Source organism: Sorex araneus, chromosome 4, assembly GCF_027595985.1.
Source record: "Sorex araneus isolate mSorAra2 chromosome 4, mSorAra2.pri, whole genome shotgun sequence".
Taxonomy (NCBI): domain Eukaryota; kingdom Metazoa; phylum Chordata; class Mammalia; order Eulipotyphla; family Soricidae; genus Sorex; species Sorex araneus.
Genome location: NC_073305.1, coordinates 86,316,625 through 86,344,536, shown reverse-complemented (window position 1 = coordinate 86,344,536; position 27,912 = coordinate 86,316,625). Strand labels below are relative to the sequence as shown.

Here is a 27,912-nt window from a genome sequence, read left to right as displayed (position 1 = left end):
CATAACATTCTAGTCTACAATAATGACATTCAGTATGGTCCTGAGTTTCTCCATGATACCAAAGTTATCATTTGTTACATTAGCCCTAGCAATTGGTATTGGTGGAGGTATTTGTAGCACTGCAGCACTGTTGTCCCGTTGTTCATTGATTTGCTTGAGTGGGAACCAGTAAAGTCTCCATTGGGAAGTATTGGTATTACTGATAATCTGAATTAGTTGCCATACATCTCAATAGCTATGGGGACACCAGAAAATGGGGAATGAAGGGCAATTCATTTGGTTCCACACTTTAAGTGAGCCCTAGATGTCTCTAAGATAGTGAAGATGAAAAAGGACTCTACAATGCTTTCTTTGCCATTTCATCATTTTCTATTGGCATAATCTCATCTCTGAAAGTTGGAGATGGATTCCTCATTGATAATGACCTTCCCATTCTTAGTTTTCATTGCAATATTGAACTTAACATTGGTGTATTTTTACTAGAATAGATGGACAAAGCAGTTGAGAAAATGAGATCACACACAAAAAAAAAAAAAGAAAAAAAAACTATGCTAACTTTTCCAGAGTTAAAAGCAAACCCTGGTGACCCATGATGGGGCCAAATCCTTGCACTCTAATCTTCACCTTTTTATCTCAAGGATTCAGCTGGTACTGCAAAGAGGTGACTATATCAGATGGGGTTGAGTAAAGTCAAAGGCATTGTTTCTGTAGTCCATAATCACATCTATGTAAAATTCTTACTAGGCTTCTGGGTCAACTTAGCCTTGCTATTATACATATAGTCAGACTCTTGGTCACACTGGTATGAATGTGCTTTATGGTAGAAGATGAAAGGGAGTGGTGAAGTATGGTATCAAGTGAAAGTACCATAAAAGTTATCATTAATATTTATTAAGATAGCGTAACTCATATATGATGAGGGGTTTTCTAGGAAATGTCCCTTATTTTACAATTATAACATTTATCTATTACCAACCATGAGTTGTGAAGCTAAATGGAACTCTTCTAGACTTATAGTGATGAAAATCACGTTATTCATACTAAAAGAAAGACAGAATCATCTATCTCCTCTAATAATAACATTATTGATCAATCTATTGTTGTTTTAACCTCTACTTTTCACAATCTATTATATAAAGAAGCAATGTAGGAACAAAATATTAAGCAATAGTAGAAATAAGCAAAACAGAGGGGTCTTGGGTAATTACTAATAAGATAAATTTTCTTTATGTTTTATCATGTTTCTAGTATTTATGAGGCCTAATTTTATCATTATAATTCAATGTTTTATTATTTTAACTAATATTCATTTTACTCTTAATTTTTAATCAATAATTTTGCAGCAATTTCCATATAGCACCCAAACAAATGTTCCCCATACTGCATAAATGCTAGAATCCCAAAAGTTTGCATTTATCCTCTTCTACCTTGCTGATTTCATGTCATGTTGCCAACCAAAAAGAAATCGTCCAATTTTTCTAATAGGCACTTGCACACTTGACTTATAGTTAGTTAATGCTTCCTTTAGGGATGCCTACCCAGCTGATGAGGATGCCTTCAAACTCCTGCCCAATCCACTCTCAGCCCTATGGGAGTGGCATCATTCAAAGGTCCTTTATTCTCTCAAGGAATCTACCTTGCCATCTATCTACTTCCTTTGATAATTAGTTTCTCTTTTTCATAGGTTCTGTTTTCTCTTTTAAATTTCAGCTTGTACTTAAATGTAGCAATGTTACTTTTTTTTTTCTTTTTGGATCACACTGGGCGATGCACAGGGGTCACTCTTGGCTGTACACTCAGGAATTACTCCTGGTGGTGCTTAGGAGACCATATGGGATGCTGGGAATCGATCCCGGGTTGGCCGCGTGCAAGGCAAATACCCTACCCACTGTGCTATTGCTCCAGCCCCAGCAATGTTACTTTCTGAAAGTCCATTTTACAAAGCTCTGAATGGTCAACGGTATGCATTCACTAGTCTTCACTTATTTTACCCTGTAGTGTTTAGGACTTATTCCTGATTCAGAGCTCAGGGGTCACTCTTGGGAGGCTCAGGGGCCATATGTGGTGGTGTTGGAAATCAACACGGGTTGGCCACATGCAACACAATACCCTACTTGTGGTGTTATTGCTCTGACCTCTACTTTTCACAATATGCTCTCAGTGGAAAAGCAATAGTACAGTAATTAGGGTATTTCCCTTATACATGGCCAGCCAGGGTTTAATATCTGCCACTCTATATATTCGCCCAAGTCTCACTTAGCTCAGGTGATCCCTGAGTCCTGAGCACATCCGGGTGTGGCTCCAAACCAAGTGGAAAAAAACAAAATCAAAAACAAATAATCTTACGCTGTCAGGATGATTCCTTTTGAACTAGACTAAATATTAATTATTTTAAAAACAAACACTTTCTGGGTCAAGGTAGGAAATTTCTTTTGTGTAGAATTCTTATTTTCAAAACTCTAAGGTAAAAATTCCTGCAATTCTGTACAAGCAGAATTGACTATACAATTATTTAGTGAAGTCATTTTAATTGTATTTTTTCTTAGCTTTCTTCATGAAACAAGGATTTTTAAAAAATCAATTCTATCATCCCTCCAATCACCACTTACCTGTTAGTAAATAATATTTGTGGATAGCTTTATTTCTGAGGTTTTAGGCTATCACATCCTAAGAATCATTCCTATATACTCTCAACATTCAATTTTGACTTCTGAGGTAATAGAAAAAGAAATTTTTTTCTTTCATGAACTTGGGTTGCTTTAAAATACAATTAATGCTTAGGTGAAAAAATGTGCACCCTCGGAGTGAAGGTGCCTTTGCAGTTGGAAGCCTGCCTCAAGTGCTGGGGGAGAAAGCAGCTGGGATAGAGAAGCAACCACCATGACTATGGAAGTTGGAAATTATCTCTGTGGATAAGAACTGTGGGCTAGAGCGATTGCACAGCAGGTAGGACATTTGCCTGGCACACGGCCAACCCGGGTTCGATTCCGTCACCCCTCTAGGAGAGCCGGCATTATGCCCAAAAGGAGACAGACAGACAGACAGACAGACAGAGACAGAGACAGAGAGACAGAGTCAGAGACAAAGTGTGATAGAGAGAGACAGAGAAGGAAGGCTGGTGGCAGAGGGTGGTAGGAGGGAAGGAGGGAACTGGGGACATTGGTGGAGGGAAATGTACACTGGTGAAGGGCTAGATATAGGAAATCCGACTATGAACAGCTTTGTAATGGTGGATCTCACAGTGGTTCAATTAAAAATAATTAATGTTATATATTGTAGTTTTGTCTTATAGATAAAAAAATGTAAGATTAGATGATTTTAAAAAATGTGTCCTGTTTGTTTTATATTTGGGTAACTCAAATGGATGATTCCTTCATTTGGGGAAAGTATAGAAAGGAAGGCATAAATGAGAAAAATATGTACACACACACACACACACACACATATATATATATATATATATCATGTTCATATATTTATTTGGAGGGCACATTTAATGGTGATAAATGCCTCACTCTTAACTCTGTGTTCCAAGATTACCCCTGGCAGTACTCGGGGGACCACATACAGAGCTGGGGATTAAACCAGGTTAGACTGCAAAACAAGAGCCTTAACCCTTATACTCTGTCTCTGGATCTGAATAAATACTTTCGGATAGCAAGACTTCAACAAATTTTATGGATTCAAATTTTATATTTCAATATTCAAACTATGACAGATTCAGTTTCATGATATTTTAACTTATACAAATTCTTGATTATGAAGGTCATAGTGGTAGGACACCAACCAAATGTCTCAGACATTAGAGTGTATGTGATCTTTTTTATAAGAATATGTTCATACAAAGTGTTTCAAAAAATTAAAACATAATGAATTGAGAATAGAAACATACAGGAGCTGGAGTGATAGAAGTGGGCAAGGCGCTCGTCTTGCATGGGGCTAACCTGGGTTCGATCCCTGGTATTGCATTTGGTCCATCAAGAATCGTCAAGAGTTATTCTTTAGTGCAAAGCCAAAAGTAACCCCTGAGCAGTGCAAAAACAAGACAAATAAAAAGAGTAGAAACATATGTATATATGATTTGCATTGGACTATATCTTATAAAATTTTGAAGGTAACATTTTTAATTTAAACTGACAAGCAACTAACATACATCTGATGATTCTCATGTAGTTGGCATCCTTTGTCCCAGAAAAGTGCTTAATAATTGCAAAAATATAACTGATTTATTAAATAAACTGATATAGTTATAACTAAAATATTCTTATTGATAGTAGATTAAGCTTATAGGAAAAATACAAGCAAATGCTTATTGAATTATCATCTAAAATTCTATATGCATAAAATTAGCATGGGTTATGAATTTTTGGCTTGATACTTCATATTTTATCGTGATTGTTCTGAACTTGCTTCTGGATATTGGATTGGAGTATTTGAACCTCATGGTGATATATATTTTCTGCAACACACAGGTTCAACAGGGATTTGTGATTTTCAAAGTTTCACACTTAAACATTCTCTAAAACTTCATATTTCCACATTTTACTTTTCCCTTCTTTTGTCCTCTGTCACTTTTTAAAAATTATTTTTGTTTAGACAGCATGATGTACATTGACATTTACAATAGCATCTTTTTAAACATTGAATCATAGTAAGATACAGTTACAAATTTATTCATAACAGGCATTTTCATCTCTCTCTCTCTCCCTCTCTGTCTCTCTCTTTGTCTCTCTCTCCGCCCCCCTCCCTCTGTCTTTCTCTCCCTCTCCTTTTAGGAATTATGCTTCATAATACAACTGAGAGGTTACCATATTTATTCCTTTATCTATTTTATTAATCACTTTCTTAGGCTTACAGTGTGACCACCACCAATCACACAAACCTGTATTTCATTCCCTCCACCACTGACCTCAGATTTCCTGCAATAACCTACCAACCATCCTGATTCCTTGAAAGAAACTTTTTAAAGTTCAACGTGTTCCATATAATCTCATCAAACAGCCAAGATCCAAAGACTATAAAACAAAGCTCCTGGAAGAGAGTGATACAGTTTCACCTGGAGCAAGAGAAAAACTCTTATACTCTACCCACTGATGTATGTAAAGCAGCACACATGTGCTTGGTATTAACATACTTGCTTGTATTCTCTTATATATGGGCTTAAATGGCTGCAGAATGAAATCAACAACCTTTACACACTTTTCTTTTATTGTGGTGGGAAGATGCTTGCTGGTAGGGTGGGTGTTTAAATTATTATATGTAATGAACTTTTGTGAACTACTTTATGAAAATAAAATGTATAAAATCACAAAAAATAAAGTTCCACTCTTGTAGTAGTTGGAGCCCCATGGTTATGGTACTGTTGAGTCTACTTTTTTTAATATACAGATACATTGTCTCTACACCTCAGAAGGGCTCAAGGCCTCTTACTTTGCCCTGATACTGCTTCTAGACTTCCTCTTCTTGCATCCCCGTCCCCATTTACCTTCTTTTTTTGGCATTTTCCTTTCTGATATAGAGCCAGTGTTTTGCCCACTTTTACCTTTGCTACTGACCATTCCCTAGATGTTTTTCTACATACTATGATTAGTAAGACATCCGACATTTTTCCCTTGCCCTTCTGACTTCACTTAATATAATATCCTTTAGTTACATACAAGTTGCAGTCAATTACAAGATTTTATCATTCCTTTTGGCCGTATAGCATTTCATTGTGTATTTTGTATGACAGCTTGATTATCCACTCAGTTTTTTGGACACCTGAATTGTTAACATAACTATTTTGTACTAATATTATGCTTCAATGACTTAGATGTAGATATGTCTCTCTTAAGATACTGTTTTTCAAGTGTCATTTATTTTCTTTTATTTTTAGGTACTTTTAGAGAAGAACAGAAGTGCACATATCGATATGAGATGCCTGGCTACATTTGCAAGCAGACTGACCAAGTGGTCTTAATTCTTGACAATACCAATGTTATTTGGCAAGTGCAGAGGTTTTATCCAGTTGTGTCTGTGACTGATGGTTTTGTTGACACCTTTAGTAGTGTAAATTCCAATGCACCCTGCTTTTCTTCATCTGCATCTACTTTCTATTCCATTTTGCCAACTGGGAAAATAACCAAGGTCTGTTTTGCAGAACAGACACCTCAAGTTTTGCGTTTTTTTCTCTTGGGAAACAAAAACAATACAAAACTTCTCTTGGCTATATTCTACCATGAACTACAGAGTCCCTATGTTTTCCTAGGTGAACACTTTATTTCACCTACTCCGATGCAACCGATTTCCTCATTGCTCAATGAATCTGTTGGTGCCAACTATTTTGACATTATGGATAACCTCTTGTATGTTGTCCTACAAGGAGAGGAGCCCATCGAAATACGTTCTGCTATTTCCATTCATTTGGCTCTCACTGTGTTGTTTTCAGCTCTAGAAAAAGGTTGGGAACTTCTGATCCTTGAAAGACTAACTGACTTCTTGCAGGTTAGCCAGTACCAAATCAGATTCATTCAAGAGCTGCCTGGCAATAAAGCAACTTTACAGGCCATTGCTGACAGTAAAGCAAAGAGAAAGCGCAATTGCCCAACTGTGACTTGTTCCGGTTATCATGGACTTGGTCAGCGTAGACATCTAATGATGGATATGAGCTCCTATAGGGTGTCACCACCAAACACTACGGAAAGTATCTCAAAAGTGATCATCATTGAAATTGGTGACTTACCAGCAGGAAGGAAGACTGGATTGATTTCATCGTTATCAATGGACAAACTCCAGATTTTTGCTCAACAGATTATCACTGCTCAACAGACAGGAATGTTGGACAATGTTCTGAATATGACTATTGGGGCCTTACTGGTCACCCAATCAAAAGGAGTCACTAGCAATGGGTAAGTGCTAATTATAATTATAATAATCACATCAAAATTATGGGTACATATTGAAAATGTCAATTCAGATACATTAAACCACATATCCTTTATGCTTAAAATAAAAAGAAAACTTATAGGATGGGGAAAAGTAATTCAACAGTCAAGAGGAACATGCTTGGCCATGCACCGGAAGCTGAGTTTGAACCCAGTACCACATTGTTTTGTGAGCATTGCCCAGGTGTAGCACTTGAGGGAGACCCCTGAGTACCTTGGGTGTGATCCTAATGACTGCTAAGCACCCACAACCCTAGCAACATCACATTACTGGCCTGAGCATTGAACTAAAACTTTCAATACTGTTGATAGAAAATCATGGGGAGTGGCTTATCACCCATTCCCCAAGCACAATTTGCAAGTCTCAGGATAAAATAAAAACTTCATATCCAAGGAGATGATTACTCAAAGGTCTGACATACCTTGCGCATGGGGGCCCCAAGTTCAATCCTCCCAGTGCTGCAAACAAAAGATTATTTAGGCACCAGAGATATAATAAAGCAAATAAGGTACTGGCCTCAAATGTGGCAGACCGGGACTCTGGTCATACGAACCCATATGATCCCACAAGTACTTCCAGGAGTGATGTTTGAGTGTAGAGTCAGGAATAATCCCTAACCATCATTGTGTATGTCCCTGCCACCCAAAAGTAATTTTGTTTTCCTTGAATGTTTTATTAGTCTTTACAATAGAGTCTGGAGCGATAGCACAGCGAATAGGGCGTTTGCCTTGCACGCGGCTGACCCAGGTTCAATTCCTCTGACCCTCTCAGAGAGCCCCACAAGCTACCAGGAGTATCCCGTCCTTAAGGCAGATCCTTTGGGGCATATTAAATATGCCCCAAACAGTAACAACAATTCTCACAATGGAGACATTACTGGTGCCCGCTGGAGCAAATCGATGAACAACGGGATGACAGTGCTACAGTGCTACAATAGAGTCAACTGTTTCTTTTCTTCAAAGAGAATAAATATGTATAAAATACTCAAGCTGGGGCTGGAGCGATAGCACAACGAATAGGGCGTTTGCCTTGCACGCGGGCGACCCGGGTTCAATTCCCAGCATCCCATATGGTCCCCTAAGCACCACCAGAGGTAAGTTTGGAGTGCAGAGCCAGGAGTGACCCCTGTGCATCATCAGGTGTGACACAAAAAGAAAAAAAATACTCAAGCAAAAACTTTTGTGCATTGTGGTGGAATTGAAGTACTTTGGATAGTCTTAGCTTATAACTTAAAATACTCCTAGTTACATTATTAAAGTCTATTAAATCTTATATATTTGAAAACACAAATCTTAAGCATGAATGAACAAGTTGAGGCTCTTCCTATTCCTGGAGCAAGCGGATATCACTGGGCTGCACTAGCACACAACAGGGACAAATGGAGACGTTACCGCGCCTACTCGAGCAAATCGAAGATCAACGGGAGGACAAGTGATACAAGTGATTCTTTTCTTGAGCTTTGATGACCACCTCTGCCATTGTTTATTTGAGTCCATGAAACATAGTCATCATGGTTCATTGAAGTTACCTTCTGACGATTTTCAGAATTTGTTAGTGCTGGCTGAAATTTTCCTATTACTGTTTTTGCTCATTGAACTTGATGGTTTTCTTCCCCATTGGATTGGCAGTGTTCCTGCTATACTGAGGGTTCAACATTTTATTTAGCCCCCAAAACACCCCCATCCCCCACCACCCCAAAAGACTCAGTTAGTGATATTAGAATGAGGGTTTCTCTTTTCATTTCTTGATCATCTTCACTCAGTGACTAGAAGCATAATTATTATGAGCAGTGGGAAATTTGATGAGCAGAACTATTGCATCATCTCCATTTTGAAAAGGGTGTGATGATGTCATCTGGGTGACTAATCTCACCTGGAAGCAGGTAGAGGCTCAGGACATGTGGCAGTGGGCCTGATCCTATGATGAAGGTTGAGTGAGAGGCTGCAGAGACCTAGCTGAAAGTAGGGTGCTTACTTCTTATAATAGTAGGAGATTGATTACAGTGATACATATTTAAGAGTTTAAATGTTTATATATTTTAATTTTGTAATTTATATAACATCATGGGCTAGAGCCATAGCTCAGCGGGTAGGACATTCGCCTTGCACGCGGCCAACCCGGGTTTGATTCCTCCGCCCCTCTCAGAGAGCCTGGCAAGCTACCGAGAGTATCTTGCCCACATGGCAGAGCCTGGCAAGCTACCCGTGGTGTATTTGATATGCCAAAAACAGTAACAAGTCTCACAATGGAGATGTTACTGGTGCCTGCTCAAGCAAATCGATGAACAATAGGATGACAGTGATAGTGACAGTGATGCAACATGATCATAATAGTGGACTGGAGCAATAGCACAGCGGGTAGGGCATTTGCCTTGCATGCGGCCGAGCTGGGTTCTCTTCCTCCATCCCTCATATAGAGCCCAGCTAGCTACCAAGAGTATCCCACCAGCATGGCAGAGCCTGGCAAGCTCCCTGTGGCGTATCCAATACGCCAAAAACAGTAACAACAAGTCTCACAATGGAGACGTTATTGGTGCCTGCTGGAGCAAATCAATGAACAACCAGAGGACAGTGTAGTACAGATCATAATAGTGTTGATTTTTAAGGTTTTGATGCACCTTAATCTCCAACAAGTTTCCCAAGTCCTACCACAGTCTTTGTATCATTTCAAATATTCCTTTTCCTTCTCACCTCCTCTTCACTGCTGGGTCATCTGTTTTGTAACAAAACACTAAGGGTTCATACATTATTCAATACTGTCTGTTCCCTTATTTTATTTTTATAATATACCATAGATGAATGAGCTCATCTGCTATTTGTCCTTTTCTTTCTCTCTCGGACTCATTTCACTTAACATGCTGCCTTCTCCTTCTACCCAACCTGCAGAAATGGCAAATTTTCAAGTTTTTCTTTTCGCTTTGTAATCTTTCACTATGTAGATATACCGCCACTTTTTTATTGATTAGTCTGTCATTAAGATTTTGCAGCATAGGAGTAAAGATAGATTCTCAGACCAATGAAACAGAATCAAGAGGCCAGATATAAACCTTCAGATCTTTATATGGTTGATTTGTAACAAAGAAACTTGGTGCAGAAGTGGAACAAGAGTCTCTTCAACAAGTGGTGCTGGGAAAATTGGATAGCTATAGGCAAAAATTAAATTGGAGCCATATCTCACATCATAGGTAAAAGTCAATACAAACTGGATTAAAGACATCAATATTAGACCAGTACCTATAATATACATTTAAGAAAGCATAGGCAGAGGTTCTTAAGTGATGCAAGCACATTGACAAAAATATATGAGAATAAACAGTTGGGGCTGAATCAAGCTAAAATGCCATTTCATGGCAAGAGAAATGTTGGCTAAAATTTAAAAAAATATAATCAGTCACACTCAGATATGTTGAGGGTGCTACATATTTTCAGGGGTCAAGGTGAGTTCCTGCTTGTGAGATATATGTTCAAACATTTAAGGTACCTCCTCATCAGTTATCATGTCTTTACTATTGCAAAACGTGCCACAATGACTCCAGCCTTGTAGGCATCTTTTCAAAGGAGTGGTTTTGTGTTCTTTGAATATATATATTTTGCTTTTTGGGTCACACCCAGCAATGCACAGGGGTCACTCCTGGCTCATGCACTCAGGAATCCCCCCTGGTGGTGGTCAGGAGACCATATGGGATTCTGGGATTTGAACCCAGGTCGGCCGCGTGCAAGGCAAATGCCCTACCTGCTGTGCTATCACTCCAGCCCCATTCTTTGAATATTTTAGAGTATAGTTGTAGTATCATATAATAGTTCTATTTTTAAACTTTGATACTATTTTTCAAAACACTGAACCAGTTTACATTTCCACTGACAGTCAATAAAGGTTCTCTGTTTCTTTCATATCCCAGCTAATATTTGTTCTTCCAGGTCCTTTTGATGTAGTCTATTCTCGCTGGTATGAGATGACAAGATTGTTATTTTGATCTGAGTTTCCCTAGTATTCAGTGTGATAAACTTTTTTTTAATGTGATTGTTGTAGATCTATGTCTTCACTGAACATGTCATTTAGGTATCCTCATTGTTTTTCTATATTTAAATTTTTTGTTGTTGGGTTTTATGAGTTACTTATATATGTTTGACATTATCTCTTTGATTATACAGTGTCTGTAAACATTTTTCTCCCATTCATTTGTAAGTATTTTGTTGTGTGATCACTTATTTTGCTATGTGGAAGCTTTATAGTCTAATATGATATTATTTGCTTATACTTGCTTTTATTTCTCTTGATAATTCAGCCAAATAACTGAAGACAAAATTGAAACCACTATCATGGATGGGAGGGTTGATAGAGCTGAGCTTTCTATGTATTTTGCAGATTCTGCTCTAATATCTAAGTTTTTAATCTATTTGGCGTTAACATTTAGGCATGTTGTTATAGAGGTTCATTTTCTTCCTTTCTTTCTCTCTCTCTTTTTTCTTCTTTCTCTTTCTCTCTCTCTCTTTGTCTCTCCTTCCTTCCTTCCTTCCTTCCTTCCTTCCTTCCTTCCTTCCTTCCTTCCTTCCTTCCTTCCTTCCTTCCTTCCTTCCTTCCTTCCTTCCTTCTTTTGTTCTTTCTTATTTCACTATACATTTTCCGAGTGCTCTTTGCTGAAGAGATTTCCTTCTGTTTTATGCTCTTAGATACTTTGCCATTGACTGTGTATGTGAGGGGGTGTTTGGGACTCTCTCATTCCATTGCACTGATTTGAGTGATGGCTGAGTAAGCAGTTCAGGTGTAGACCAGAAACCTAGTGTGTGAGCTTCTGAGTTCAAAATCAGCATGATATGCCACTCTAGCACTACCAACAATGACCATAAAACACTGAGTACTGGTAAGTCTGGCTCCTACTAAACATATTAAGTATAAATAAATCTATAATAACCTACTCATTTTTCCTTTTTTTCCTCTTCCCAGTTTCACTTAAATCCCACTGTATTGTTACAAGTAGATTATATATATATATATATATACATATATATATATGTGACTAGATAGAAAAAATTAAATCATTGCTAAATTTCATGATATTTTTTTCAGAACTGATCTTAATATGTCTTCATTCTAAAACAATTGACATATATAATATGTTAAGAAGTGTCTCCATGAAAATGCAAATTTTGAGCCAGGACAGTCAAGTCGAGTAGTAGAAAAAATATCTTTACAACAGAGGAAAGTCAACAAAGAAAGTAGATCTAGCACAAGTCAGATATACTTGTCATATGTGTGTGTGGGGAAATATCATTCAGTGGTAAGACAGCTTCCAGAGTAGATCACCTTTATCCTCACCAGGTGATATCACCCACAATCCGCCAGTGTCACCATGATTTCACATTTGACTCAGTTATTTGTTATATATTAAAAAATTCTCCAAGTGTATATTACATCAATTTTATGTTGGTATGTGTTATATTCCCAATATATCTCCATTCCTCTAAAATAAATAATTCCTCAGTTTTATTTATTTATTTATTGATTGATTGATTGATTTTTGAGTCACACCCTGCAATGCACAGGTGTTACTCCTGGCTCTGCACTCAAGACTTACACCTTGCACTGCTCAGGGGACAATATGGGATGATGGGAATCGAACCCGGGTCAGCCGCATGCAAGGCAAATGACCTACCTGCTGTGCCACATCCTCTAATATTTTAAAAGAGATTTTCTAGATGTCAAAAAGCAATCACAGATATTAGGAAATGCTTTTCTCACATATATATGAATAAATCTCTGCCAAGTTAGAAACACCATTCTCTGAGGGGGTTAAAGGGGAGTTGCAAGGTTTCCCATTGTTCTAAGAATTGCACAGATTGATAAACAACCTCCAGCCCTGTGCATACACCAAGGCCAGCCCTGTTTCTTTCAACTTTCATCAGTATCAGTTGGGACATCCAATGACTCTCTGGAGAGCCATTGACAAGCTAATGATTTGATCTTGAGGAACCAGAATTGAATCTAGGTACAGAATATTCTGTAAAGAGCACAAGGATGTTTATTAGAGGTTCACTCATATTAATACAATGGGCTGTATGCATTAAGAGCTTTGAGACGACATTAGACACTTACTTTTTCAAGGACAATGCTACCCTCTTTCACAAAGCTACCAGCTTCTGCATGGAAGAAAAGCAGAGTGCCACTCACTTTTTAGTAAATTGTGCACATTGACAATTTTTTAGTAACTTGTCCTCTCTTCTCATCTTATCCTTCTCTATCATCTGCCTTTAAGCTTCCTCTACTTGCACTATGCTAATTCCAGAAATCGACTTGTCATCCTCCAAAACATTGTTGACCTCTTTTGTCAGTTTATTTTTTCTTTCATTTGTGTTCCTATCCTCATTGATTTACAGCATTTTCATTTTTTAAGTCATTTTAGTAGAGTAGAGGGAACCAAAACAAATAAATGTTATATTTTCCATTTTTAAACTGGGGATTCATTTCAGGGATCTTTTTTTCTATGCTCAGACTTTAATCTAGGATTCCAATGCGATATACTTTGTTTTTGCTTTCATTCCGCTCAATAAAAACTTGATTTTTGATAAATTTATTTTCCTCTCTTCTCTACCTTCAGTTTATTTTACAGAACCTTTAAAAATACTCCATTTAAAAAGTACTGTCTGTAGCTGGAGTGATAGCACAGCAGGTAGGGCATTTGCCTTGCATACCGTTTGATTCCCAGAATCTCATATGGTTCCCTGAGCATCGCCAGGAGTAGTTCCTGAGTGCATGCGCCAGGAGTAGCCCCTGTGCATCACTAGGTGTGACTCAAAACCAAACAAATAAATAAATAAATAAATGTACTTTCTTTAAAGTCTTTAAAAAGTTCTATTCTTCATCATATAGTAAAATTTAATGTATCCGGATCTTTTGTAGAACTTCAGCTATTGAAATGTTGAAACTATTTGTAGTTGGCTAGATTTCTGAAATGGTCTTCCAATGAGGTGCTGCCCTAAATTTAGGAACTAAAGAATTAGAACTCTTGACAAGATAGGACTTCTAGTTGTGCTATGTGGCACAGTAGATGTTCAGATACAAGCGAATACTCCAGAGTTTAAGGGTGGGCCTACATGAGTCCTCTAGGAGGACCACATTTTCCTGATCCAGGAAAAGAAGAAAACATGAGAGGTGAGGGATATTGTGTGAGGAGGGCTTGATCTATCACTTCTTTTAAAATGGGAGAAAGTAAAAGAGAAGCCTATGCCAGTGACTCCAAGAGTACAGGGTAAACCTTGGCAGGTGGCCACGATGAAAGCAGAAACCTCAATTCCACAGTCACTAGGAAATTAAATTGATCGCCATGAGGATGAGTTTGGAAATGGATTCGCCCACAAAAGGAAGAACCTAGTCAAACTATTTTCACTTTGGACCCACAACCTATAATTTTGTGTGGTATAAGCCGCTAACTGTGCCAACTTTTTCATGCAGTAATAGAAAACTAGTATGTGATAGCACAGAGCTCTTTGTTCATGGCATTTTCATGAACTTTAAACCCTGACAATTTTAAGAGTGGGGTTAAGTATGATATCATGGAATGTAGAACTGTTTATGTGAGTGGAGTATCTACTCATAACATTAGTAGCTTTTTCTTTCTTTTCTTGTAATTTGGGACCCATCTGAAGGTTCTCGGGGATGGGGATTATACTCTGTCCTTAAGAATCACTCCTGGCAGTTTTGGAGGAGACCATATGTGGTTCCAGGGGATCAAATTGGGGTCAGTGGTGTGAGTGCTTCAAATATCATAAAATTTCTCTGGCACCAGTAATGTTTAAATTTTAAAGTTTTTTCCAGTATTAAAAGCACTCCAACAAGTGGACTTGGAGAAGAAAGAAAATTAAGAGATTTTATGGATGAGACCAATCTATTGGCATTTAGTATCTTGTGAAAAATCCTGTTCCTTTTTCTATAAAAGAGCTCTTTGGAATATACAAGGGGAAATTCTTTCTGTCAACACAGTATTATGTGCTTCCCAAGACAAGCAGAATGTTCATCTTGGAAGATATTTCTGTGTTGATTCCTATACTTGCTCTTTTCACTCTCATGGCAAGGGCTTTGCCATTAATGAATGTATCTAAAACATTTCTTTTAGGCAATTAAAAATTGCCTAAATACATTAATCCATTCATTAATGGCAAACGAGGGCATTTCTTCTTACAAATTCACTATTTTGTTGGGCTAGGTAAAAGCAGAGTTGTCACAATAGTATTTTTGTGGGGAAATGAGATTTCTTTCACAAAAAATCTTTATTTGAACCCAAAGTTATCCCTTTAATACTAGTTTGTTTATCATTCAATGCTCAACCTTTTGTTTAAAAAAGCACATAATAGTCTTATTAAGGACTACATAAAGTAGACCACTAGCATTTTTAAAAATTCATGCTTATTGTTAAAACTCTGCCTTCATCTAGCTCAACAAAGCAGTAAATTTGTATCGTAATGTAAAGAAGAAATGTTGTAGATACATTTTTTAATAGCAAAGCCCTTGTTGTGTCATTTATTTCTTATGTCCCTTTTTTTAAATGATTCAGTGATCATTATTCTTTATACACATGACCCTGACCACAACATATTTGATTTTTTATGAATATTTCATATCTTCTGATATTTTCTTTATAAACAGGACACTAATTATAATCTATGTTTCTCATTTACAGTTCCTTACCCATAGGTGTGTGTATTTCTAAAATGGAATGACATAACCCAAAGTCAAATAAAAAGATTTATTTATATAGATGGTGAAGTTGTAGGTAAATATAATTAAGACTTATGAAAGCTTACATTTAATGTTTTCCCCAAACACTAACTGAACACCTATTATGTACTAATTTTGCAGGTCAGATAAAATTTTAGAGCTTTAAAAATGATCGGACAAAACTTCATTCAACTATTTAATTATAATACAATACATCTCAGTATTTATTCTTTATATACTAAGTATTCTATATACTTATATGGAAAATAAATATATTGAATAATTCTGTTTAATTTATCTTAAATCTTCATAGCCAGAATTCTCACTTTAAATTACTCAAGTGTCTTTTGACCTTTATAATACTTATTAGATACCTATAATTTCAACTTCCTGTTATATTTCCCAAGTGTACTGAAACACAGTGTCATATAGAATAACACGGTTACATAGTTGTTGCAAATAGTGAAATCTATTCTGTTCATATCTCTTTTGGTCTACTATTTCCCTGTAACCAAAATCTAGTATTAAATATCTTTGGTCACAAAGACCTTGAGTGATTACTATTTATATAGTAATAAAAATGACTGCTGCAGTACCACAAAACAAATTATAAATTAAAATATTTCATGTATTTTTGCTCTCCAGGCCCTTGTTTTCTCTTGAATGCTTATCTTGTGTGCTTGTCTCTGTCTCTTAATTTGCTTGCTCTTTCAAGTTCATGTTCTCTCTTGAAACATATACCTTTCCTTTCCCATCATATATTTCTATGTAAATTTCATTCAGTAAAACTATTAGATATATTTAATATCTAATACATATATATAATTATGTATTCAACATTTCAGTTGGCCCAGATTGAGATATACATGCCAAATTTATTACCAAAGACAATGTTTCATGATTTGCCAACTAAAAATATTTGAGATTATAGGATTGAGTGGCATATAGATGGGAGGGCATTTGACTTGCACACTACCAACCCATGTTCCCTTATGGTCTTCTATACCCCATATGTTCTTCTGAGAATTACCAGGCGGATATCTGAGTAAAAAAACCAGGAATAATCCCTGAGCCTAGCCAGGTATAGCCCAAAAACAGAAAGAAAAAAATAAAAAATAAAAACTGTTGGGATTTTGTTACTGAACTGTCATAGTTTGAAGTTGTGCTTTGTTTATTCTGTGCCTTCATGGACTCCTGAATCACTACATCCTATCTGTATTATAATGAGTAATCCCAAAGAATCACAAAATTTTTATAACCTTCAAAGCATAGCAGTAAACACACAGATTAAGTATGTACTAGAGCTTGAATTTGGCTTAGGCCAAAAGTGGTTCTGGCTTTTCAGAGGCATTTAGTGATCTAAAAGCAAATGTGTATGGTAGGTACTGATTAATAACAGTGGTAGTGATTGCAGTGTTTAGAATCATATAATCTGTGCTGGAAGAGAGCTATCAAATCATAAGATATTCCTTCCTTCTTAGAAAGTGGCGGTTACTTAGGTTACCTAGTTAGGTTTAGTAGGGAGCATAAGAACCATGAAATATACGTAAAGTGATATGTGTCTACTGGAAAGCTAAGCAGAAAAGTAATTCTTTCCTAGAAAAACCACACAGAAGTTTATTCCTGAGGGACAGAGATCATGTTTTATTTATTTTGCTTATCTCACTGTACCTTGAATAATGTTTTTACATAGTAGGAGTGGTAACATGTTTGATAAACTGGATTGTCTGGGGAACTGACTTTCTTCTTCCAGGGCATAAAATCTCGTAAACTCCATGGCATTCATTTGCCTTTATGGCATATAGATTCTTCCTTATCTAGACTCTTTAAAATAGGTGATTGGAAATACACTGGATACCCTGAAACATTTAATCAAAATGTGCAACAGGAACTTGATTTAGTAGCTCTGAGGAGATGAATGTTTAAGAGGGAGTAAGAAAGTACCTCTAATCCCCCGACACTCACCTCCCACCCCAGGTCCTGCCCAGAGCCAGCTTTTACCAATAGACTTTATTTTCCGTATTTGCCAAGAAAATAGAAATAATTCCTTTCTCGATAGGGGAAGTATTTTTAATGTGGCATATTGAAAAACAAGAGTTGGAATGAATAGTAGTGGCCACTAAATAGGAAATTTTCTGTATTTTCACGCTCTTGTTCTTTTAACTCTCATTTGAGTGTTTAGGGTGGGGGTACAAGAGGAATTCTTTCACAGACCTGACTGGTTATTGGAAACTATAAAATAGTGGTTAAAACTGGGAAGATTAGAGGGAACTTTCCTCCCCCATTTTTTAAAGTTTGGCTGTAGGTCCTTCTGCCTGCAGGCTACAGTCACATTAGCAGTTGAAAATTGGATAACGACAGCACAATGACAAATCCAGGTTGCTTGCAATAAGTTGCTAATCCCTTTGCTTTAATATCGGAGCAGCGTATAATGATGTTTGGACATCACTCCAGTTTACTGACGACCCCACTGGGGCCAACAATAGAACCTTACAACTGTCTAACAAGGCGTCAGGTGACTCCCGTCGTCACAGCAACGGACACTGGAATCTAATCTTCCCTCCATCCCTTCTAGCACCCAATAATGCCTAGATTATATAAGTGGCCCATCATTGCTGGTAACTTGAATCAATTAACGTTAATTCGCACAATGCTATGATGTATTGTGATCACTTTCATTTCAGGGAAGGGGGAGAAATTGCTATAAGTCACCTAAAATGAGGTTGTCTGTGGTGCTGAGGTATTAATTGGGTGTCCATATTAAATGCAAAAGGAGCCCCATCGTGAAAGGAAAGTGGATGAGTGACTCTCTTGGCTGCTATTGACCTATCAGAAGAAGACAGTGCCCTTTTCCTTTGCTTTTATCTATTACAGTTTTCCCTATTGCGTGTCAAGTTGATGTATTATAAAAAATTCATTTGGTGACCTTTCACCCCCTTAGCAGATTAAACAATTTCACTTCGATGGCATCATTAACAGGACCCTGCATTTAATGATGATTTCTCTAAAAGGCCACGGAGATTCGATTTTAAGCTAACAGATTTATTGCACTATTATAACATATCGTAAAAAACTGTACCACCTACGGTCAGGTTTTAGGATAGAAACTGCTTAAGAGTTTATGTGGAGCTTAAAGTGGTATTACCTTGGGATATGCTGTAGCAGCAAGTCTCTGACCTCCAGTGAGATGCTGTTTACATTTAATAAGAGATGTTTGCTCACAATAAACTTTAAAGTGTGTCAGGGAAGGGCTTTTGAGTGGGTGTTTAAGCGGGTGGCTCTCGTCCCTTCATCACTAGATAGCTATGTGCTTATGTCAGTAGCTTTGATGGAGTCTGGATTTTTCAGACCAGCGCTGCTGCATCTGGTTCTGCATCAGAAAGCACTCCAGTGCTTTTCCTAAGGTGAAAAAAACTAGGAACTGGTACCAACGCTACACTTTTCTAACAAATGGGAACCTGGAAAGGATAGAATTCATAGCATGAATTTTAAAAATCTTGTTTTAACTCTTTGCTTTTTTTAAAAAAGGGTTTTAACCACTAGACTGAGCAAATGAATGAATGATGATAATGCTCATGTCTCCTGAATTCCTCATGAAGGATTTTAGAGAGAGCCCCGAGTCTTAGTCGGTAATGATGAGAAGAGGTTCTAGGATTACCTATCCCACTCTGTCCCTATTTCCTAGGATTCTCAGGGGACAGGGATATGGCCTTCTGCAGAAACCTTCTGGTTTGTGATCCAATGTAATTGCTCTCCCACTATTTCCATTATTTAGGACTATGACCTTACTTGACATATATGTTCCATATTAATAAATATTTTATTCTCTCCTCTCACAAAACTGTTTAAGGTAATTTTAGAGATTAATTTATAAGCATTAATTTATAAGCATTTGATAGAGGACAGGGCAAGCTACTTCTTACTGTTTTTCAATCAAAGCCTCGCTTGAGATGACCTAGGCTGCTTTTAGGTAGAAACTGTCAAAGAATGCTCTCTATTGGATAATACATTACATGTAATGTTGAGATAGATGTATATATGTATTTATTTTGGTTTGGGGACCATACCTGGATATGTTTAGGAATTACTCCTGTATCTATACTAAGGTTTAACTTCAGGGGAATATATGGTGTTCTTGGGATTGAACCTGGGTTGGCCTCATACAAGACAATTGCCCTGACCACCTGCACTTTCTCTCTGGTCCCTATATATATTTTTAATTGTTAAAATGTGTTGAAAGCCTATGATATAATAGGCTTAATAGGGAAATATAGATGTAATACATAATGTTTAATAATAAGACTTCTTTGGCCACCAAAAAGTTCCCAAACTCTGGATAAATGACATTTGTGAGCTATATCACTTACCAAATCATATAACTGTATACTTACTTTGTTTTCAGTGACATCAGCAATTAACATGATTATGCACTGTAGCACTGATGTAGCACTATCATCCTGTTGTCATCAATTTGCTCGAGTGGGCACCAGTAATGTCTCCATTGTGACACTTGTTGTTATTGTTTTTGGCATATCAAATACGCCACGGTTAGCTTGTCAGACTCTGCCGTATGGATGGGATACTCTCGGTAATTTGCCAGGCTTTCCAAGAGGGATGGAGGAATCGAACCCAGGCAAGACAAATGCCCTACCCACTGTGCTATCGCTCCAGTCCAACATGATTGTGAGACCTGAAAATAAAATATAGCTCATTGGTATCACTGTATCACTGTCATTCCATTGATAAACGATTTGTTCAAGTGGGCCCAATTACATCTTCATTTGTCCTAGCCCTGAGATTTTAGCAGCCTCTCTTTACTCATTCTTCCCAATGGTGCCACATTAGAGACTCTTCAGGGTCAGGGTAATGAGACCCATCATTGTTACTGTATTTGGTATATGAATACACCACAGGGAGCTTGCCAGGCTCTCCCATGTGGGCGGTAAACAGCTTGCCAGGCTCTTCCATGTGGGCAGTAAACAGCTTGCCAGGTTCCCCAAGAGGGAGAACTAGGATATCAGATGTCCTGTGTCCACAATTGCAGCCCTGTGCTTCCTGGAGCTTCCAGTCCCCATCCGAGCATCCTTGAAGATCTTGGCCCTGGGTCCTACACACCTGGGTTCCTCTGCCGGTTCCTTCATGCGTGAGGCTTGTCCAAACATGTGGAGAGTGGCCTCGAGTATGGCTGTGGCTGGGTTCTGGAGGTCTTCAGTTGCTGTGGCTCTGCTCGGGGTGGGGAGAGAAACTCAACCCGGCCCCTCCAAGGGGCCCTGGTAAAGACAGCCAGATGGCGCGGGGGCAAGAGACTCTGTGTCGCTCTCTTTCAGGAGCTTGGTTTTATAGTCTCTGGATGTTGGCCATTGATGGGATTACATAGTGCCGGGGGGGGGGGTAGTTTTTGGGTGTGACTGCCAAGCTACTGGAAAATGGGGAGTCTGGGTGGAAGAGGCCCAGTCTCCGTCTGAGCAGCCTTGGAGATATCGACCCCGGGTGCACCCTTTTTTTTTCTTTTTGGGTCACTTCTGGCTCTGCACTCCTGGCAGTGCTCAGGGGACCATATGGGATGCTGGGAATTGAACCCAGGTCAGCACATGCAAGACAAATGCCCTACCTACTGTGCTATTGCTCCAGCCCCCATGCACTCTTTTAGACCTTGGCCACACACTTGTTATTTGTACAAGCTTTGTCATGAAACTGAAAATTTTCTAGACTTTAATGTTATTTATATGTCGGTAAGAGTTCCTTTAATTTTTTTAAAATTCATTTTTATCATGACACCATGATTTACAAAGTTATTCATAGTTCAGCTTCAGACTTACAATGTTCCAACACCAATCACATCATTAGTGCAAATTTCACTCCACCAATGTCCCCAGGTTCTCACTCACCCTACCCTCATCCCTGCCCCCATAGCCTGCCATAACAAGCATATTATTTTTAAGTTTGGTTGCGTTCGTTTGTTTGGATTTCCTGCTTTTGGTGTTGTTTAGTTTGGGTTTAGATACATATATCTCTATATCACCAATGTACCCAAGGTCCCTGACCTTTGCCCCTGTTCTGCTTCTTCTTACTCCCCCCACTGATTTACTTCCTTTCCTTGTTCTCATCTTCAAGATATAGTGGGCTCATAAGTAGAAATCTTAGAATATTACATGGTGCACAATAAATGTTCGTTATTATTAATTTTAAATATTTCTAACCCTAAGGAGTTTATTAAGTTAAAGTGAATTTGTTCATCATACCTATTTTGAACCTAGTGCAAGCACACAAAGTATATCAGTATGGAATTGTATGATCTAGTTGTAAGATTTAATGAGCTAGTTTTTTTAATTCACAGTAATTTTGCCAGTCTTTTTCAGAGATGTTATCTATGAATAGCCATTGTTGGGGTTGTTACACAGTAAAAATTGGAAAACGCTAAATACAGGGAATTTCTTGAGAAATCTGTTTTACTTGACTACCTATAGCCTAGCATCTATCTTACATATCTAAATCTGTATCACTGTATCACTGTCATCCCGTTGCTCGAGCGGGCACCAGTAACATTTCATTGTGAGACTTGTTGTTACTGTTTTTGGCATATCAAATACGCCATGGGGAGCTTGCTAGGCTCTGCCATGGGGGCAAGATACTCTTGGTAGCTTGCCCGGCTCTCCAAGAAGGACAGGGGAATCGAACCCGGGTTGGCCGCATGCAAGGCAAATGCCCTACCTGCTTTTCTTTCGCTCCAGCCAAGCAATATGAAATAAAATACCGTGGGCCTTCTACGGGGGCTGGCGTGACAGGTGGTTTGGAAAATGAGGACAATACACAGGTTCAATCCCCGGCATCCCATACAGTTCCTCAGGTACCTCCAGGAACAATTTCTCCGTAGAGTCGGGAGGAAACCCTGAACATTGCCAGGGGTGGCAAAAAATATCTCTATCTATCTATCTATCTATCTATCTATCTATCTATCTATCTATCTATCTATCTATCTATCTATCTATCTATCTATCCACCTATCTGTCTATCTATATTAGATGTAGTAGTTGGAAGAAGTTTAAAGAATCGAGCTTCGGGGGCCGCAGAGAGGGCTCACAGTGCTAGAACACAGGCTCTGCATCTCTGCATGCGGGAGTCCCAGATTCAGTCTCCTACATCACATGTTCTCCGCCTCTACTCCAGGCACTGCTGGAAGTGGCTCCAGAAAGCACTGCCCTCAACCCACTTCCCTCCCAAAAAAAAATGACCCAGCTTTCTAAAATTAATCATATGTAGGTTGCTTCAAAAGTAAATATTTCAAAGTATGCAGCATTAATTGTTTTTCATGCCACAAATCTTGAAACCACTTAAAATTTGATAAGAATTGGAGAAAATTGTGTTTTCTCTGTGTTGTGGACAAGCACAGACATGCAAACACTGTCCGACAACATGCCATTATGAAAAATGTGCCTACTGTCATTAACAGCAGAACGAAAGATTACCAAACTATAAAATACACATGCTAATAGCCCTGCATACATGAGCACTATTATGTTTATCTTTAATGCCCAAATAAATCCTTATTTACCCTGTTAAAGTATAAAGGAAGTGAGAAAACTACCAGAGCAATAATTCATTTTGATTGTTTGTGTCTATACCATTAGAAATGGACTATATTAAATTCTTTCCACATTATCTAAATCTAAGAAAACTAAATATTTTGGTCACATAAGTTCCCTTTCTGACTCTTTTTAGGCTGCTCTTAACAAACCACAATAAAAATCTTAGTTCAGAGACTGGAGAATCAAAGTTGTTAAAGGAGCTTTCCTTGCACACGACTGACCCAAGTTCAGTTCATGGCACTGCATATTGATCCCTTGATCCCAACCAGGAATGATCGCTGAGCACAGAGCAAGGAGTAATTCCTGAGCACCACTGGGTGTAATACCAAAACATAAAACAAACAAGAATTTTATTTTATAATCTGTGCTTCTCTCATATACATATCCAGTCCATTCTTTACTATGATAGCCATAATAAATTAATGTAAATATATAAGGCAAATAATTATTCTTTGGTCATATTAGTAGTATAAAGTATTACTATTTCTGAAACTAATAACAAAAGAAGGTAATTTCACTGGTAAGTTATTAATGCATAAAGGAGCTACTGAAGTGATATTTGTAATCTTACATGTGTATTCTATTTTCTTTCACATATTCCAGAAATGTAAGCAGCTTTCAAACTGGGAACTTGATATATGTTCGGCCTTATACTCTTTTAATCCTAACCCAACCTTCAGATGGAGAAGTTGAAAAAGAACTCTCAGTTCAACCACAGCTTATTTTTCTGGACAAGGAGGTAACTTATTCATAGATAACAGTCTCTTTTTCGTGCAAGGTAGCATGTAGTATGCATGCCCAACTTATATGTCATCACCACAATACCCATGCAGAGTGCCCTCTGTATGATAATTGCTTTGCATGGAACTTGTTTCTACCCATTCCTTTCACTTTACAATCTGATATCCTTCCGCTTTCTATAACTGTCAAGGATATGATAAAGGATAAAGATATAATTCTGATAATTTTTCTCCCCAAGAAAATTCTTGAAATAGTGTCTCATATCTTCTATAAAATCCCACATCTCCAAAGAAATATAATTTTGTTGTTGTTGTTGTTTTGTGGGTGACACCCAGCGGTGCACAGGGGTTACTCCTGGCTCTGCACTCAGGAATTACTCCTGGTAGTGCTGGCAGACCATATGGGATGCTGGGAATCGTGCCTGGGTTGGCCGCTTGCAAGGCAAATGCCCTACCCACTGTACTATGGCTCCAGCCCCAAGAGAAAAACTTTTTATTGAATGACTGTGAAATACAGTTACAAAGCTTTCATGTTTGAGTTTCAGTTATAGAACGATAGAACACCCATCGTCTACCAGAGTACATTTCCATACCAATGTCCCCAGTATCCCCCCCCCCCATTCCATCTCTCCCCCTGCCTCTTTGGCAGACAATTTCCCTCTTACTGTCTCTCTACTTTTGGGAATTATAGTTTTCAATACAGATACTGAGAGGCCATCATAAGAGAAAATTTTGACACCTTTGCCTTTTTCTTTTATGTTGAGTTTTTTTTGTTTGTTTTTCTGGGGTCACACCCAATGGTGCTTTGCGCTCCTTCTAGCTTCATATTTGAGAATCTCTCCTGTTGGTGCTGAGGAGATCAGGCAGTGTTGGGGATCAGGTCAGGAGACTAGGTGAGGGTCAAGACAAGCACCTTAACATTTGTACTATCTCTCCGACCCCGTTTAATTTTACTTCGTGTGTGTATTAAGTAAATCAACAAAAGGCTTATGTGCTTAATTCTAATTTCTATCTCCTTGTCCTCTATTCTATTTTATCTTTTCTGTATTTACTAAACTCACATGGAAAATGTATAATTGATTATTAAATTAGTTTTCCGTTCTTTATAAACATGTCCCATAATATGCCTTCAGATTTAAAAAGAGAGAGAGAGAGACCATGAGACCAAGTTCTACATTTGGCAAGCTTATTTTGATCCAGTCTGAAATTTACCTAACTCATTTCTGCTTTCTTCCAGTAGACCTTCCTTCCTCATTCATTTTCATCATGTAACACCAGTGTCCTACTCTACAAGTTAAACTTTCCTTCCTCTTGATTACCTTGCCCTAAAATCCTTCCGTAATTTCCATTATTTTTAATAATTTCATTTTGTATATTATTAATATGAGAAAGAATACATACTCTAATTAGTTTTCTTCTTTCATTCACATACTTGATATGTGCATGATAAAACCTCTTGTCTGATTATCTTAGTAAGCTGGTGTCTAAAACTTCTCTTCTGAGTCAACCTTTTTCCTTTTTTCTTAAATTTCCAGAATCATATAGTGGAGTCCTTAGGAACCCCTTCAGAACCTTGGGTCGTTTCTGTTTCTCTGGAAGGGACACCAGATTCAGTCCTGAGAGGTAGGTGACATTCTAGAGACCATTTATTGTTGCATCTGAACAACATCAAAAAGTTACTATTAACAAATTGTAACAAGGCCAATGATACTAAATATTTCTATTGATAAAGATGAAATCTTTAGGTCACACTCCATCTACAATGCCAGCATCTGTGATAAGGACAGAAATAACTTCCTTTTCTCTTCACTTGCATGATGAAGGAGTGTAATGTCATACCATATATACAAGATAATATAAAGAAAGTAGGATTGAATCAATTATTTGCTCTCCATCTGTTTTTCTAAAAACTACTCAGTATCAGAGACATGGGCCCTACTCAAACTGGATGAGAATGCTATCTGGGTATCCAAAAGAGGAATCGAAAGAGCTATGCTAGGAGTATCATGTTTCACTCAAGTAAGAGAAGGAATCCAAGTTCTGACCTCTGTCGACGATCAAGAATCAGGAGGTTGTCTCTTTTGCCAAGGCTCCAAAAATCAGATGGGCCTTACACGCAATTTGATTCAGAGACAAGCACTGGATTAGAGCTGTTACCAACTGGATTCCACAGGACGTCAAGAGACCACGTGGCTGCTCACCAATGAGATGGTCAGACTTCTTAGTCAAAACCCTGAATTAATGATTTGAGGCTCTTCCTGTTCCTGGAGCAAGCAGATATCATTGAGCTACATTTGCACATGACAGGGATAAATGGAGACGTTCCTGGCACCCGCTCGAGCAAATTGAAGAGCAGCAGGATGACAAGTAATACAAGTGATCTCTGAGACAAAGTATTCTAGGTACTGGATCAAAGAGCATTTCACAGATGTAACATCACTTCTATGGGGAAACAGAAACATACCCTCTCTTGATATTAAAAACAATCTATGTGAAGAGCTGGCAGATGACTCCATGGCTAAGTGGAAATCACCTTGCTAATATGAGGCCCTAAGTTTGATCTCTGATGCTACCATATATGCAAATCACTCTTGGCAGTTCTGCTCTCTCAGCTCCCCAAACTTCAAGTGAACCTGACTTAACTACAGCCAGGATTGTGTGAACCCCACGACTACAATGTGTGAGTGTGGCTCCTGCTGATCACCACAACATAAAACATGTGTGAGCACTGTGCCAGGAGTGCAAATCATAGTGAGCATGTGTGCAAACATCACAATGACTCCTAGGAAGCACAGCAGAAATATGGCTGAGCAACATGTATGCACTAAGGGAATGGCACTCTGGCAAGCCTCACATCCAGTTGTGTGAGCACACAGCTAAGCATGTGTGTAAATCCTGGTCATTCAAAACAACACCAACAGAGGAAAAGGAGAAAATAGAAATGAAAAGGACCCAGTCCCTACCTGGTCTTCAGAACTCATTTTCTCCTCTCCTTATACTTTGTCCATATTTTTGGTCCTCCCTTATCTTAGTGATCATTCCAAGTACACCTCTTAACTTCATTTTCCTTCCCTGGGACTTGTAAGAAATTAAAAATTGATGTTATTGTAAATGCAGATTCTAAGACCTGTACCTAAGAAAGTTTGCTCACATATTTTTCAGAGGACCAACGATGTCTGGCCCAGAAAGAAACCAGCAGACACAACATGATTTTTGTGGGAAGCATAATTTTGCAATTCTAAAAGTCTCGATTATCTTATTAAACAATGAAAATCCCTTGAGATAAAACTTAATACCATGCTGAGTGAAATGAGTTAGAAGGAGAGGGACAGATACAGAATGACTGTATTCATCTGTGGTATGTAAAATATATATATATAATAGAAGACTAATATCCATGGCCAGAGAAAACAGGGGTTAGGAAGACTGGTCAATGGTTGTAACTAACCACAAGTGTGTGGGGGAGCTGATGGTAGGTAAGATAGAGAAGAGACCAGTATGACAGTAATAGCTGGGAATGATCACACTGGACAGAATCTGAGGGTTAAAAGTAGGTAAAGGAATATTCTTGATAACCTTTCAGTATTGATATTGCAAACCACAATGCCCAAGATGAGAGGGAGAGAGAAAGGGGGAGAGAGAGGGAGAGAGAGAGAAAAGAAAAGCATCTGCCATAGAGGCAGGCAAAGGTTGAGGGGTGGGAATGATGGGAGGGAACATGGGAACACTGGTGCTGGGAAATGTACACTGGTGGAGGGATGGGTTGGAATGCTGTATGACTGTAATTCAGTCATGAACAGCTTTTTAAGGGCATATCTCACAGTGATTCAATAAAAAGTTATTAAAAAAAAACTTAACTCAAAGACATAAGATGAAGGTCCTCTAGTATACTAGTGTGGCAGCTTATAATTTAGAAACTGATGGATACTTCTGACATTGTATTCTTTTTA

The 27,912-nt window shown here is 38.1% G+C and overlaps 1 protein-coding gene across 1 annotated transcript in view; it reads left to right on the top strand.

Annotated features, from left to right (window-relative positions):
• PKHD1 (PKHD1 ciliary IPT domain containing fibrocystin/polyductin) overlaps positions 1 to 27,912 on the top strand; it is a 552,653-nt gene that overhangs the window by 488,005 nt on the left and 36,736 nt on the right. Inside the window, exons 60-62 of the mRNA XM_055136692.1 lie at positions 5,876 to 6,887; positions 23,826 to 23,961; positions 25,498 to 25,585. Coding sequence (XP_054992667.1) covers positions 5,876 to 6,887; positions 23,826 to 23,961; positions 25,498 to 25,585 — 1,236 coding nt within the window. The remainder of the gene's footprint in view (positions 1 to 5,875; positions 6,888 to 23,825; positions 23,962 to 25,497; positions 25,586 to 27,912) is intronic.